General features: G+C 41.5%; 1 protein-coding gene across 1 annotated transcript in view; it reads right to left on the reverse strand.

Annotated features, from left to right (window-relative positions):
• The window catches only part of AGBL1 (AGBL carboxypeptidase 1), a 789,011-nt gene that overhangs the window by 529,096 nt on the left and 243,242 nt on the right, over positions 1-16,673 (reverse strand). The window contains exon 18 of the mRNA XM_047861651.1: positions 13,630-13,810. Within this exon, the coding sequence (XP_047717607.1) occupies positions 13,630-13,810 (181 nt within the window). The remainder of the gene's footprint in view (positions 1-13,629; positions 13,811-16,673) is intronic.

Raw genomic sequence — 16,673 nt, forward strand, 5'->3', positions numbered from 1 at the left:
TACCCATCTGTTTGGGTGGTTACGGGGAAGATTGTCTACAGTCAGAGGGAAGCATCCCAAGGAATTCTTTGCAATTCCCAAGCTTTGATGATAATACAACTTAACATAATAAATGCTGCTGTTCCCAACATAGGGCTGCTGCCAAGGAAAGTTCTCAAGGGATTCTTCAGGCCAGAATTCCCCTTTAAAGACCCAAGGTGTAAGTCAGCTAGGGGTGGGTGTATTCAAAAAGCAGTAACAACCCTCTCTAATTAGACACAGCCTCCTAAGGGAAGCATCAACAGAGCGGTGAGACTGGCACTAGTAAATTAAATTTTTAAAATCCTGTTGCAATCACTCCCCTGACATCCCCCCTTCCTTAGGCTCCACTCAGTTATTCTGTATTTATTGTAATTACTTTAGTAATAAGATTTGTTTTCTTGTTATTATATATATTACTGTGCAGAGTACAAAAAAAATAATAGCCAAAAAGAGTTATGTTTCTTATTTATCTCCTTGGCCGTTATTGGGCCAGGGGGAGGGGTAGGGAGCAGGGAGAAGCTGTAAATAGAAAAGAAAGTGTTTCCTGTGGAGTGAAGATGTATAGGAGCATATTTGCAAGAAGGAAGCAGGGCAATGAAGGAATAAGGCTAATAATTCAAAAGGGCTAGGTGGCTCAGAGAGATAAATAACCAAGGAAAAGACAACCTGGAAGTCAGGCCAGGGAGAGTGGCTTCACATTAGCAAGGTTCATATGCTACCTTTGACTTTCCTGTTTGTAAATTCTGGCCTCCAGCCCAAGGGCCCAAAACGGGAGAACATGAGGCCCCAGGCAAATCCTCAGTGCCAGCCTGACAGGCGCAATTCCTTCTGGTTCCTGATGGGGTGCACTTTCCTGGGAATAGGGAGGGGGTGGTGCTCCCAGGGAGGGGTGGACCATAGGGCTGTGATACTCAGGCTGGGTACACAGGGGAGGCAGTCCCCAGGCTGAGAAGACTGGTCCCCCCAACCACGGACACTGCTCGTGACAAACACCCTGAAACACTATGGGAGATGGTCCTGACTTCTAAAAGGCAAGAAGCCAGGCTTTTGTCCATTCCAATGGGAAAACTAAATCTATTTTAAGAGTAGGAATGAGGAGGGGAAAAGGCATTGGCTGAATTCTTCCAGTTCTAAGCTTTCTCTACTGCTATATATTTTATACAATTTACTCAATCCTACATCCTCTCCATAATTTTAAAAATTACAAGGACAAGCAAAGTTTTAGTTTTGTGTGTGTGTACACATATATAATTTAATATATATTACATGGTAAAATATATGTGTATATTATATATGGAAATATTCGATATACTATATATTATGATATATAAAATTCCATAATTACATTATATATAAAATGAAGGAGTCTCTTTCACTTTTTTCACATTGGACCTTGTCCCTCCCTCTACGGTGTTTCTATCTCACTGCAACCTTACCTCGGATCTCTTTGAAGAACTGAGAGATGAAAGCTATGAGATCATTAAGCTCGCTTGTCTCCGCTATTGAGAAGAGCTTTGCATGGCCCACCATTGAAATTCAGGCATTAGGACACAATCAGAGGAATCTTTACTTTTATACTTTCAGACAGTGCTTAACAGTTTGAAAGTACTACAGTATTTGATCATGACACTAATCAAGTGAGGTGCCATGGCTGGGCTTAGTAGCCTCTTAATAAGTTGAAGAAACAGGAGTGGAGAGGTTAAGTGATTTGTCCAAAGCCACATGGCTGAAAAGAAACGAATTTTGACCAGAGCCTGTGCCTTCTGATTGCCTAGTGGGGATTCCTTATATGGAATCACAATCACAATCATCCCAGATGGAAAAAAAAAAAAGTCACCAAAATAAGGAAAAGCACAAACTATTTCCTTTGCGAAAGGCAGTGAGATCTATTATGAGTCTGATAACAAGGGGACAGGCTCTCCCTCTTCCCCGGTGAAAGCAGAGCGCCCCGAGAGTAAATGGCAAAAGAAAAAGCACCTTCAGTATTGGCATGGCTTCTTAGGGCTGTGCTTCCCATTCTTCAGATATAGACTCTCATATATTTCAGGGAGCCATGCAACATACATCACTAAACACATGGTAGATGCAATGGGAATTGAGAAATAACACATCCATATTATACCCAAGGGTTTGCTTTATAAAGACTTCCAAGTGTAGGTTGAAAGAAAGTGTTAGGCAAGGGGATGGTGAGAAAAGAGATGTCTGAAAGGGAAATTGAGAAGGAAGAATAGGGTTTCATCTACATCCCTCCCTGCCTACATCCCTTCTGCCACTTGTTCCTCCTCCAGGGCAGGAAAGGAGAAGCAGCAGGATACACAGATGAGAAGCTGCCCAGCCAATGAGGGAGCAAAGCATTTAACAAACAAGCACATTTCCCCAAGAGCCTCAGCCCAAACTTGATCAATGATTCTGCAACATTGAATCATTTTTAATTTAATGCTTCTGGGAAGTGGCGGGGGGGGGGGGGGGGGGGGGGGAACCCATCAACTACAGGCACAGTTGGCAAGAGCTGGGTATTAGCATTTGGCAGCATTTATTATTGCTGTTTATGATGGCATAAATTAGGTTTATGCTGATATAATTAATAACCCTAAATTTAGGAATAATAAATAGTAATATTTGTTCAGAACTGTGATGTCTGAGCAAGGCAAATGGAGTACTCAAGCTCCTGACTCCTCTGTGCTTACGAATGGGTGTGAGCAAGGAGGCCCCTGGGAAACTCTCCCACAACTCCCTGCCCCTAGGACTATGCATCATTTAAAACTATGCAAATGACTTAGCAGCAGGACCTTAAGAGTTCCCAGAGCAAATAATTTTTATTTTGATCTCTATGAATACGTTCATCTGCAAGATTGAGTATGCCACATTTCTCCATAGAACCAGGACCCTCGATGTTGTCTTAGCCCACACTGTTGCTACAAGGCACATACAGAGGTTCGGACAGCCATGCTAAATACCATTTTCTTCATGGATCCCTCTACTTCCTTCCACATCATAGGAAAATCTTGGATGTTCCACAAAATCCCTGTAGACCATGATTTCAGAATTACTGACAGACATTTGGAAGGCAAGAATTCAAGGGGGAAAAAAAAAGTTACTTCTGCATCTTTCAAAAAAATTTAAGTGTGTATCTGCCTTTCACTTTACAAAGTTGTAGAAAACAATTTGTGAGATTAAAATATTCCTATAAATGTTCCCTTTCTGTATGTATGAGAATATCTTAGCATCTGAGATGGACTGAGACCTTTTCTTCCAGTGAAGGCAAGAGGTAAACGGAGAAAATTATAGTTCCTCAGACCAAATAATCCCTTCTGGATCGCAGTAACATTTCCCCCCATTTTCAAATATAAGGAAGGCAAGTAAAGCAAAGAGAAAGAGATTAAATACCCTTTGCCCATGTCTCCCCAAAGATCCTTAACACGGAGACACACAAACAGAGTAGAATCAGATCCAGACTGACCTTGCCATCCAAATAGCCAACCTCTGTTCCATGCCCCAAATATTTTATTTGTCCTAAAAACAAAAAGAACAAAAATATCCACCCACTGATAACTCTGATCTGTTCCAAACAGTAAAAACTGGCAAAAGTAGTCTAAATTTTAAAAGTGCATGACTTCAACTTTATGTTCCTTGTAGCTCCCAGGAAGGGCCATTGAGCCCCAAGGTAAGAGAATGGCTGACTGCTCTAGGCTAAGCTTTACTTGCTAAGAAATATGATCTCTGGCTCACAAACATTCCACAGGGAGATTCCACAGCAGGAACTTTGGATTCCCCTGGCCTCGCTGGAGGAAGAACTTGGAGCTGAAACTCTGGAATAAGTGTTTTAAAGGGGAGTATTGCTCTCACATCATTTCATGGCATTTCGTCATGACCATCAGTATCATTGGTGCATCCCACATGGATTCCATCACTCAGCATCCCAGAAGCCACACAGCATGGAGAATTTTCTCCTGATAGGCTCTCCAGCTTGTGGTCATCTAAGCGTTCAGAGAGGGGGACACAGTGCCTTGCTGAGGAAAATGGAGACCTACTGAGAGGGTGCCCGTGTGACAGTTACTCTCCCTCTGCCTTTACTGGTCCCTCTTGCTTTTCCCTGTCCCTCTTTCTACCCTCTACAGAGGATCCCTGGTCTACTGCCTTTGTCTTGCAGGAAATACTACAGAGCTCACACCCATAGACACACTGAAAATCGGTGCTTCAGAAGCCAAACATGGACAGTGGGTGCATAGAAGACCCACAGGACCCAACAGGGGCTCTGAGGGCATAAATCCTGCCAGCTTGGAAGGATCCAGAGGACCCATACTTATTAAACCCTAACCTGTCGGAGACCTGCCAAGACAATACACCAGGGCCCTGATGTGTCCTCAGCTGTTTGTCCAAGATGGTAGATGATGACTAAGACAGAGAGGAAAAGGAGAAGACCAAGTAATTACAATGCCCACAGGTTCAACAAGAACCACCCCTCACATGGGTAGAATACAAATTATCCCTTGCCATCTAACATAATAAAACATTATTGGTGGGATACCAATACTTAAGTGCTAATATTTAACTAAATATGGATCCAACAGTTAATTTCTAACAGAATTGGCTTAAAGCCTTTTATAATCATTGCTCTGGTCTAGAATTATCTATGTGGAGGTCTACACCTTAAAATACTTTAGAAAGGTCAGGTGCACCTGGGATTAGACTTAACACATATCTATTAGGCACTAACCACTTCCCAGACTCTGTGCTAAAAACATTCAAGAAGAGAGTCACCAAAATAACTGCCTGGAAGCCTTGACATAAGTGGAGCTCACAGCCAAGTGAAAAGAACATGAACTTTGCAACCAGGCCCATCAGAGTTTAACCCCTGACTCTGAAACATCAGTTATGTGGTTGACCTCGTGCATGCCATCCAATCTTTAGCTTCTGTGGGTTTTTTTTCATCTGCAAAATGGGAGTAAGATTTGTTTCATAAGTATAAAAAATCAAAATTAAAATCATACTTTTCTCCTATAAGATTGGCAAAAAATTAAAAAGATTGATAAAATGCAGTGTTGACAATGGTATGGGGACAGGTACTTTCACCCACCGGTGGTGGGGATATATATTTGCGCATCTTTTAAATAATCTGGCGGTAATATGTATCAAATATGAAATACACATAACATTCAACTCAACAGACTGCTTTGAGAACTTATCATAAGGAAACAGCCAGAGAAATTCACCAAGAGAATAATAAAAATATTTCCCTATTATTTATAATGGAGAATTGTTTAAATTCATTAAAATCTCATCAATACTATGACATTGCTAGTTTAAAAACTAACAACACCCAGAGCTCCTGGGTGGCTCAGTTGGTTAAGTGCCTGACTTTCGCTTAGGTCATGAACTCGCTACTGGTCTGTGAGTTCGAGCCCCATGTCGGGCTTTGTGCTGACAGCTTAGAACCTGAAGCCTTCTTCAGATCCTCTGTCTCCCTCTCTCTTTGCCCCTCCCTTGCTCACACTCTGTCTCTGTCTCTCAAAAATAAACATTTAAAATTTTTTTTAAAAAACTAATAACACTGCTTGTATTTTTTCCCATAGCAAGATGTTTTTAGCTTATAAACTATATTATAAAATATATGATTTTATTTAAGTTTATATGTGTGTGTGTGTTATTAGGCATATATAATATATAATATATAATTATATATAATTAAAAAGAGATAGTTGATATACTTGAAGCTGTCAAGTTACAAACGGCTAATGAATCTTCTCCAAGTTGACAATAGCGTTGATGTCTGGGAAGCCTGATTTGGGAAGCGCCCCATGTTGGAAAATTCCAGAAATGCTATGTAATTACCAGAGATGATCATGTGAACAATGTTCCTTGAAGTAATGCAATGCAATAGCCTTGAATTTGGGTGCTTTTTAATTTCTTCTTTCAGCTTCTTCTCAACACTGGAATTTTCTACAATAATGATGCATCATTTCTTTTTCTGGCATCGGAAACCATAAAACAAACCATTCTACTTTTTGAAAACAAAGAAGTCACATGTATACAGGAATGAGCCTGATGCTGGTCCATGTCTAGAACTCAGCTAATAGATGCTTTGTGCTTGCTTGCTTTCTTTCTTTTTTTTTTTAAAGGGGAGGTGGCACTCTCAACTTTTTTTTTTTTAATGTTTATTTTTGAGAGGGAGGGAGGGAGGGAGAGGGAGAGGGAGAGGGAGAGGGGGAGGGAGAGGGAGAGAACACAGGCGAGGGGCAGAGAGGGAGACAGAGGATCTGAAGTGGGTTCTGCAATGACAGCACAGTGCCCAACACAGGGCTAAAACCCACAAACTGTGAGATCATGACCTGAGCCGAAGCGGGACGCTCAACCAACTGAGCCATCCAGGTGTCCCCGTTCTTGCTTTTCACCAACCATCTCTGAGCTCTCTGCCCTGTCACGCTGCAGCTAAAGTGCAAATTACAATGCTCAGACTCCCTTGCCAGTTGGCCTCCTGGTAGGTTCTGCCAACAGGAGGTACTCCAGGGAGAGAGGAAGGCAGGGAGAAGAAGAAAAGGACACCCCCTGCCCCTGCTTTCCAGTTCCAGTTAATAAGACTACAGCAGCAGTGGGCAGCTGGTTCAAGCTCTGCATCCCAGGCTGGAAGGTACCAGCATCACTGTCCTCTTGCAGGTGACAGCGGTGGGCAGATACGTCCCCTTGGCATTCAGACACAGGTCACTCTACCCTCTTCCACCTTCTCAGCTGTCCCTTCTGGGCCACTGAAGCCCTTGCCAGGTCAGACTCCTTCTCAGAGTTCCAAACACCAGCCTCGTAGAGCCCTCCAGCCGCTGGGTTCCGGTCACTCCACCACTTCCCCCTGCTCCCACCCCCTTGCAGGTGGTCCCTTACCCTGCAGTTATTAATCTCTTGGCTTCTTTTGTATCCCTTTTTGAAATTTTAGACTTCTGCCATCTGTTTTGAACCAAATCTCATTTTTTGAAACATCTAATATCTTGGCGGTACCATGGACCATTTTCATAATGAGAGAACAATAAAGCCATTTTATTTTTTGATGTCCCAGTTTTTCTGAGCATAACCCTGAAAACATATCTATTGTATTTATTACCTACTGTTCCCTTAGGAAGTTCTCTAAGTATGACTGCCTTTCATCCCGTTCACCAGTCTTGGGCATAGATACTTTCTCTCAATCTCAATAGCATGGCTAAAACAAGAAGAAAGCTGTATTAACACTTTACTAAAGAATAAATGATATAACAGAAGATAACTACTTGCAGGGGTGCCTGGGTAGCTCAGTTGGTTAAGCGTCCAACTTTGGCTCAGGTCATGATCTCATGGTTTGTGGGTTCGAGACCCACCTCGGGCTCTGTGCTAACAGCTCAGAGCCTGGAGCCTGCTTCAGATTCTGTGTCTCCCTCTCTCTCTGCTCCTCCCCCATTCATGCTCTGTCTCTCTCTCAAAAATAAATAAACATTAAAAATTTTTTAAAAAGAAGAAGATAACTACTTATAGAATATTTAAAATTGATTATTGGTAGAAGTGTTCTCATTCTCAAGTAGCCACTTAAGGGATTCCTTCTTCTGGCTTCCTCCAAATGGCAGATGCCATTTTTCCTCTGTGACCTCTGGTTAGACCACAGTTTCTCCAATTTCAAGCTCAGAGGAATTGTCTCTTCTCCTTAAAAGCCCATTTTCCAGACATCTTTTATTGTTCCATGACCTGCTTCTTTTCAGGATGCTTGACGATAGGAATAACCAATCCAGTCAATGATTACATTGCTGATACTCACAGGGAACTTTTATGGACAGTAGCACAATGGATCGCAGTACAAATACTAAGTATGCATTAATCTGCCATGATCTCAAGACCCAGCAGACAAACCCCCAGGTTACTTGTATGATCGCGTGCAGGTGGGTTGTCAGCCCAAGCAGTATCGGATGTGGAACTTCTCACCAGTCTGTTGTCTGGGATTCAGTGAGTATTTCCCATTCTTACTTGTGCAAATGGAAGCAAATAATAAAATTACATACTTACTATGGCCCATTTTTTGCAAATATAACTGATCTGCGAGATCCCAAAGCCTGAGAACTAACCACTACTAAATGTTACTATATTGAAGAGATTTGAAATGCATTAAAAAGTTAGAGTTGAGGCCATCTTATAGGGAGCCCTGAGCATATCAAAACAGGAGGGAAGAGACATGGATCTGCCCACGCTGAAGTGAGCCCAGTGGAGATAATTATCAGTCCATTGTGATCATGAATAGTCAGCTGCATCAAAATATACCACAGAATGGGCATGGAAACTCCACGACAAAAAGTATTCAAAATTAGCTGGGTGTTGCCTACCGCCAAAAGCTGGCAGCAACAAGAAAGGATATATTCTCCAACGGAGAAGGCTGGCAGGACAAGGCAATGTCGAGGTCAAAGACAGGCTGGAAATTCAGATCCCATGAAAGAAGACTGAGGATGAGCCAGTTCATTCATTCTGAGCCCAAATCACAGAAAGCTGCAAGGCTGTGTCTTGGTTTTTCCCCAGCACACCGGATATGAAGGTCCAAGTCAACAAGACTAATTTTGGAGACCACATGATTACAGTCAGCAGGGCTGAGGCTATACTTGCTTCTCCATCCAAGGTTGGGAAGAGCTGGTCAACCAAAATGAACATGGGCTACGGAGCTAGACAGAGTGGGTTCAAAGCCCAGCTGTGCCACAAGCTAGCCATATAACCTTGGGCACAGGTGTCTGTATACATACATGTACACAAACACCTCAGTGTTTCAGCTATCTAGACAATTTCTCATGCCATTTCTGCCTTGGATTAGCTTTTTTTTTTTTTTTTAATTTTTTTTTTCAACGTTTATTTATTTTTGGGACAGAGAGAGACAGAGCATGAACAGGGGAGGGGCAGAGAGAGAGGGAGACACAGAACCGGAAACAGGCTCCAGGCTCCGAGCCATCAGCCCAGAGCCCGACGCGGGGCTCGAACTCACAGACCGCAAGATCGTGACCTGGCTGAAGTCGGACGCTTAACCGACTGCGCCACCCAGGCGCCCCTGGATTAGCTTTTTAATATGGGATAACTCATTTTTTTTTTTTTTACCTCTACTTTCAGTTTCCTTAACATTTGAAGGACTGGGACCAAATAATATACGTGAACCCTCCTAGCTAGAATATTTTAAGTTTTTCTTTGTTTGTTTTTTCATTCTAATGCCTTAAATCCCTACAGAAAAGTGGTATGGGACAGACGGAAGTTCTTGTCCTGTCTCTGTAACACCAGCTCCTCAAACTGCACCCAAGACTTCACTCCTGTGTACTCAAGTTTTCACATCTAGAAATTAGATAAGAAGACCTGCTTTTTGGGGTCATATTTACAATTACATAAGAAATCTATGCAAGGGGCGCCTGGGTGGCGCAGTCGGTTGAGCGTCCGACTTCAGCCAGGTCACGATCTCGCGGTCCGGGAGTTCGAGCCCCGCGTCAGGCTCTGGGCTGATGGCTCAGAGCCTGGAGCCTGTTTCCGATTCTGTGTCTCCCTCTCTCTCTGCCCCTCCCCCGTTCATACTCTGTCTCTCTCTGTCCCAAAAATAAATGAACGTTGAAAAAAAAAAAAAAAAAAAAAGAAATCTATGCAAAAGAACAGGTTCTTTCTTGGCCCATAAAAGGTCTGAATGATTTTTTTCTTTAGGTAAAATCTGTGAGTTCTCTTATTGTAGTAAAATAAAGCCTTTACAACCCACAGTGGAGTAAAAGAATATTGGCACTAACTTTAAATGGTCCCAGATAGTTTAAATTGTCAAGATTTTTTATCTGATTTTTATAGTTTCATTTGTTTCCCCCAGAGCATTCAGCTATTACTTCTTAATACCTTGGTGTGTTTACTCATAGTATGCCCTCTGCTCTTTATTGTTGTTTGTTTCTGTTCCACAATGGCCTTGAAGAAGAAAATCAAGTTGGCAGAGTTGTATATATACTAAGAATCAATATACTCCGATTCTCCTGTGAATAAAATGCCGAGCTGTGTGTTGACTTTATAAAAATTATTTTGTCACTACATTCAACCCAACAACAAAAGTCCAAAAATTGGGAACCATGCTAGATTTCTTCAACCCCTCACTTATATGCCATGCCAACCTATAAAGCAATCACCTTCCTTTCCCCATGTCACACTCGGATCAAGCCACCATTATCACTTCTGCCCTGACCCAAGTTGTTGACCCCCTGGTCTTTTATCCCGTGTAGAAAAGAATGATGAGTCAATGATCTTCCTGGATTACTTAGAACTCAGCCCAATTCTATATAATCAACCAGGCCAGCAAGATGGTAGGTTGTTTCTTTTGGAAACCATCTTTATATTTTGTTTTTCTGTTACAGACATGCGTTGCTAAGAGATCTTTGCCTTGGCAAGACCCACAGTATTTTTGCTGGAAAACCCGGGCTTTGTCTCTCTGACCACTGTTATCAAAACCTCTCAGCCATCCTCAGAGGCTCCATTACCATTGCCACAAAAGGAAACTACTCTATTTCTACACATTCTTGCATTTTCCATGGGGGCCCATGATTATTTGTGAAAGAAGAGTACAATGCAGTAAGTTAAGTACCAAACTCGGATTTAGGCTCTCTAATCTTTATGCAAAGATGGTTTCTTTGCTGTTCAGACCACACACAGTTCAGTTCAGTTACCTTTAAGAAATCTTTTAGTTAAAACGCATCCCGAGAAAACTGTTGAAGATTGGTACATCAGAAACAATATCACCTAAGCAACCTTTAGGTGAACTGCATTAAACTCAGAGAGGACTTCATATGGGGGTGTTAAGGTATGTAAAAGGGGGATTCAATATTACCCATGGGGTATCCCAAGGCAATACTGTATAAAGTGTTTGAGGTTCACATGGGAAAGATCAAAGCACAGGAAAACACAAAACCACCTAGTGATGCACAGCAGAACGGACATGCCCTGAAATGGAATGTCAATCACAGAAGAAGTTCAAGTAGAAGTTCAATGAACCATGTCTGGTAGGTTTTAAGAAGGCTTCATGAGCTGAGACCTTTCAGTGCTTTTAAGGTGAGATGTTATGCCTCCATTGCAGTCTCAGGTCTTTGCTAGTGATGTGCTATGACCTGTGGATTTCCTGTCAGTAGAATAACGCTATGATTTCCAAGTCCCTTTCAGCCAAAATTGTTGGAGTGAACCAAGTGATCTATGACATGCCTTGAGCTCCATGATGAAAAGATGCTACGTTAAAAGAAAGGGTAATTTTAGTCATAATAAATAATGGTAATGGTGATGAATGGCAGTGTCACTGAGAAGTAGTTGGCCTGCCATGAGGGAGTCCAAAACAACCAGCTGCAAGACAAAATGTGTCCAGGCCAGGAGGATGCTCTGTGACTGAGACCACATTAACCTTTCAACCAAAGACCTGGATCAAGCCCCTGATTTGGAGGTGTGAGCAGCTGAAATGGAAGAAACCACATTACTTATCCCTGAGTTTGAATACTGTCTCAGGCTTATGAGACATTTTCCCAGACAAATCGACAGGGAGCATGTTACCTTATTCTTCCAACAGAAGACAAAAGTGAGTAGGTCAGGAGAAGAGCCAGATTCCAACTAGGGTTATAACTCTAAACCCAGTACTCTTTCCATTCTCTACTAGTCCCCAGACAATTCAATGGAAAGAGAAACTTCAGAAAAGAGCCAACTTGGATGAGAATGTGCTGAAATGGGATCACGTCCCTCAAGATGGCTTGCATAGCTGTTTTCCATCCGTTTAGACTGAGTGAGCTTGCTAGTGAAATCCTGGGCCCCTCACACAGGGAGGAGTCACTCATTAATGTGCTAGACCTGTTCTCTGGGGCTAATGTAGCACGTGGCAGGAACCCACTGACTTCTGTTGGACCAGAAGAGAACAGTGCTCTAGAGTTTTGTCCAGCTTGAGATCTAAGAAGGCTAATTGCTACCAGAGGCCTAATTAATGCTCTTGACTAGAAAGGCTTGGTGTCTTGCTCCTCACATGTACCTGAAGGCCAACTGGTCACCATAGGAAAAGAGGAAGGACCCTGCTCTCAGCCCATCAAAAACCTCCACCAAAAGCTAGGGAGTCTGGGAACTAAAAAACCAGGAAACTTGCTACGAACAAATGAATCACTTCTTTGCCTTTTTTTTTTTTTTGTATCTATTAAAATTTTATTTTTAAAGTCTGTAGCTTTGACTTGCTTGCATTTTGGCATAGTTTAACATATTTTATCATTTGGAATGTATTCTGATCCTCTTTTTATATTTTATCATCTTTTTATTTCTATTTTTTTAACTTACCAGTATTCTTTTTTGTGCTTATCCTTTGAAGCGAGTCTATTCTCAGCTGTTTAACATGTATTTCACTTTTTCCCTTAAAGAAATTAATTACTATTTTATCTTTCTTAAAACAGTCTCTTTACTTAGTTGAAGCCATTTTAACTTTATCTCTTTGAAATTTTTGTTTTCTTTTTTATATATTTTTAATAATTCTCATTTTATCTCATTTCGCCTTTTAATATTGCTCTATTTTCTCAGTTTTCTAAACTTTTGCTTTGCTTCTTCAATACTGACATTTTTTTTTAAGTAGGCTTTACGTCCAACGCAGAGACCAACATGGGGTTCAAATTCACAACACTGAGATCAAGACCTGAGCAGATATCAAAAGTCAGATGCCCAGCCGACTGAGCCACCCAGGCACCCCCAATACTGACACTTAAATTATAAGTTATTTTTTTATTTATAGCTTCTGCAATTATTTTCCTTTTAGCTAAAAGGAAAATAATTTCTATTTATCTTATGTTCTGTTTTTCTCGAAGAATACCAATGTCCATTCCTATAGTAAAATGAATCCTCTGTGACCACAGGAAGAGTCTGTAGTCTCTTTCCCCAAGGGTTGAGAATTTGTGAATGTTAATCCTGCCGCCCCTATCCACCGGCAGTAGGACCTTGGGGATGTGCTCTGGTATCTGGGCTTCAGCTCATAAACTCTGAAAATGCGGCTCCTTCCAAAAGACCTCATCAGACACTGGACTTCATCTTTCCTGTTAATGTGATCTGAAGGCGTGCAGGAATGCCATGAGGAGCACCACTCCTTCCATCTGCTTATACAGCTACTTTCAACCACACAATCATCCCATTCAGATAAGGTGACACCCTTACTGGAGCTGTATGCAGAATCCAGTACAATACAACTCAATAAAGATTCCTCTGTAGTAAATATTAGTAAATAAATGAAAGCACTGGTCTTAACTGTGAAGAAATCAGAATCTGAGTTTTGACTTTGCCACTGTTCTACCATGCGACCTGGGCAAATCACTTGATCACCATGCACACTAATTTTCTCCTTTAAAAAAAAAAAAAGATTGTCAGACGAGATTATTTCTTAGGACCCCTCTGGCATTAAGTGCCTATTAGTCTATGCCCTTCTATTCAAAGGAAACCGATAGGACATCAATGTGTGTGGGGAGTACGTTGTTATTTGTACCAGCTAACAGAAGCCCAAGAGAATTTATTCCTGCCAGAGTATGTCCTCTCCAATCACACCCACTGAGAGACACAATGTGTTACAATGGTGACATACATGAGGACCCAGTTGAGCTGGGTGCGACATACTTGCCATTGATGACACCATCGGGATTGAGCATGGGGATGACCTTGAAAATGAAGTTTTCCCTCAGGAGTGTAGCCACAGGGTCACTGCTGACCAGGAATTCCAAGGCCCCCTTCATCACCCAGCTGGCATTGCTTTCTCCTGGGTGCACTCGGGCCGTGATCACCTGGCATGGACGCTGCCCTGCCGAAAAAGGAACACAAAAAAGTTAAACCTAAGTATGCTTTCTATTTCCAACAAGATAATCTCCCAGGGGCCGGAATTACACCTGACTGGCATGAAGTCCAGAATAGGCTGATTGTGTCCCACACATATCTGATCTACACTTATCCATTTTCCATCTGTCTCTCTAGTCTGCAAGACTCAAGAAAATACAAAGTTAAAGCTCAAGGCTGTTATCAAAAGCACAAGTACTTAGTGGCATGAAAAGAACACAAGAAGCAGATTTTATCAAGATCACCAAAGGAACAGTTAACTCTCTAGAATCCAACAGCATGATGCTGGATGTCGCAGATCTGAAATTAAATCTTATCTTCATACTTATCAGTTATAAGACCTTGGGTGAATAACTTCTCATCTGTAAAATGGGGACAATGATACTGATCTTGTGTGGTTGTTATAAAAACAGAAAGATGTAAATATGGCACTTGGAATACCGCGCACCATTCACTCACTACACGTTAGTTTCTTCCACCTCAATTACGACGTCTGTGGGTACGAGAGTCCCTCTCATTCCCCAGTAGAAATGGGATTCAAAAATAGATCTTGTGCTGGGAACTTTACGTCTGTAAGACACTCAACTCAAACTTTGAGAAACGTTTAACAAGAAGAAGCACCTGGAATTTCAATCATGGAATTACAATACTTTCCTTTCAGAAGGGAACAGGAAAAGACTCTCTGCCCAATCACAAGGAGCATATTGATCTGAAGAGACTGTATGGAGAATGCATTGATGAGAGAAAGAAGGGCTTGTCTTCCTTCCTTTGTTGATAGAATACATCTGGACCATTGTAATGTTGAGGTGTATTCTGGGACCACATCTTGGTTCAGATGAAAAGCATATTTTGATTGATTAATGGTGTCTGTCCACCACTGGGGAAGGAGGGCAGGAAGTGCGGCATCATACCAGAAATTCCCCATATCTGCTCTAACCCCTTGTCCGATTTTATGTATGTGCATGTTTCTGACTCTCCTTTCCTTTTGTACCCTCACCCAATTCCTGATTGCTTCTCAACCCACTTGGATGACAAGAAATAAGCATTGTCCAAGTATAAATACCCAGCTATTAAGCAGTCTAAAAGTTAAACTAGTCATTTCCTTCCATATCATTCAAATCACTGAGTTAAATATGGCTTTTCTACCCTTAAACAGTAGCCTTTTTGAGGGAACAAACTGTGTCTCCAATTCTGTACATTGAAAGCCAAAAATGAATAACACTCAATAACAGAGCTCAAGAACAGGAAATCATGAATTATATTACTATTATCATCAGTTAAGACAAAAACCACTATCTGTTGACAACCAGTGGGATCTAGGCTTGAGGAGCAGGGATCAGTACACTTTCATCGACTATGGTGGGAGCAGGTCACGTCAGCCCATTAAAGATCATTTATATATTGAGGATAATATTTGGTTGTTTTTCCCTAAGCAGGTGTCTTGAGCATATTCCAGGAAGTACAGGAGCCACAGAATATAAAAAGTTGAATAAAATAAATTTAATAAATAAAAATAATAAAAAGTTTTAATAGTCCTTGCTACATAAGAGGCCATAGCCTTTGCCAGTAGTGACAAACACGGGCAAATAATGAATGGTAAAGTGTGCTAATGAAAATGTACATAAGGTACCAAAAACAGATCTGACAGAGAGGGAAGGATGTTTCCAGAGCTGTGATGCTATTTGAGCTGAGTCTTGCAGAATGAGTATCACCCTACAGGAGAGAAGGTAAGAAAGCATTTTCTAAGCAAAGAAAAAGATACATGCAAAGAACACAGAAAAGCAAAAATTAGGACATTTAAGAATAAAGGAAAAAAATAAATAAATAAAATAAAATAAATAAAATAAAATAAAAGGGGCGCCTGGGTGGCGCAGTCGGTTAAGCGTCCGACTTCAGCCAGGTCACGATCTTGCGGTCCGTGAGTTTGAGCCCCGCGTCAGGCTCTGGGCTGATGGCTCAGAGCCTGGAGCCTGTTTCCGATTCTGTGTCTCCCTCTCTCTCTGCCCCTCCCCCATTCATGCTCTGTCTCTCTCTGTCCCAAAAATAAATAAACGTTGAAAAAAAAAAAAAAGAATAAAGGAAACAAGTGGCTGAAACAAAGGATTGAGGATGGTAACACATGGATTTAGAAAAGTAGGCTGGGGTCAAACTAGTAAGGTCTTCCTAATATATTTAGGGATTTAGACTTTATTCTGTAGATCAGAAGTTCTCAACCATGGAGTCAGTGTCTCATTGGTATGCTATGGTCAGTGATGGGGTCTACTGAAGAATCAATACTTAGTGATAAATGTGTAAATGTTTGCTTGTGATTTTTTATATATAATATATATGCATACATATACTATACACCTGGCACAAACTGCTGGTTGTCTGTCCCATAGCCTTTCTCCCCTTCTTTCTGACTACCAGACCCAATTCTGGGGGTGAAAGGATGTGCCTAGATTCAATGAAAGGATGTGCCTAGATTCAATGAAAGGATGTGCCTTTCAAACACCAAACCTTTTGGATCCTCTTGTAGGGAAGGGTGGCCATGTGACAGAATCATGGCCCATGAGATGTAAATGGTAATAGGGGGTAAATCTTTCTGGAAATCTGACTGAAAGGGACAGTTTCACTTGGCAAATCTGTCTTAGTCTTTGTCTCATTTCCCTGATCTTCTTCTTCCTCTTGCATTAAACATAGATGTGATACTTTCCGGTGGGAAAGTCCACTTGAGAACCAAAGTCACGTGCTTTGTGACCATAAACACAGAAAGATCCTGGGTTCTTGAAAAATTCCTTAAGTAGCTACGCTACACCACCATGAGCTTCTTCACTGCTTCTGGATATTTT

This window comes from Prionailurus viverrinus, chromosome B3 (genome assembly GCF_022837055.1).
Source record: "Prionailurus viverrinus isolate Anna chromosome B3, UM_Priviv_1.0, whole genome shotgun sequence".
Lineage (NCBI taxonomy): Eukaryota > Metazoa > Chordata > Mammalia > Carnivora > Felidae > Prionailurus > Prionailurus viverrinus.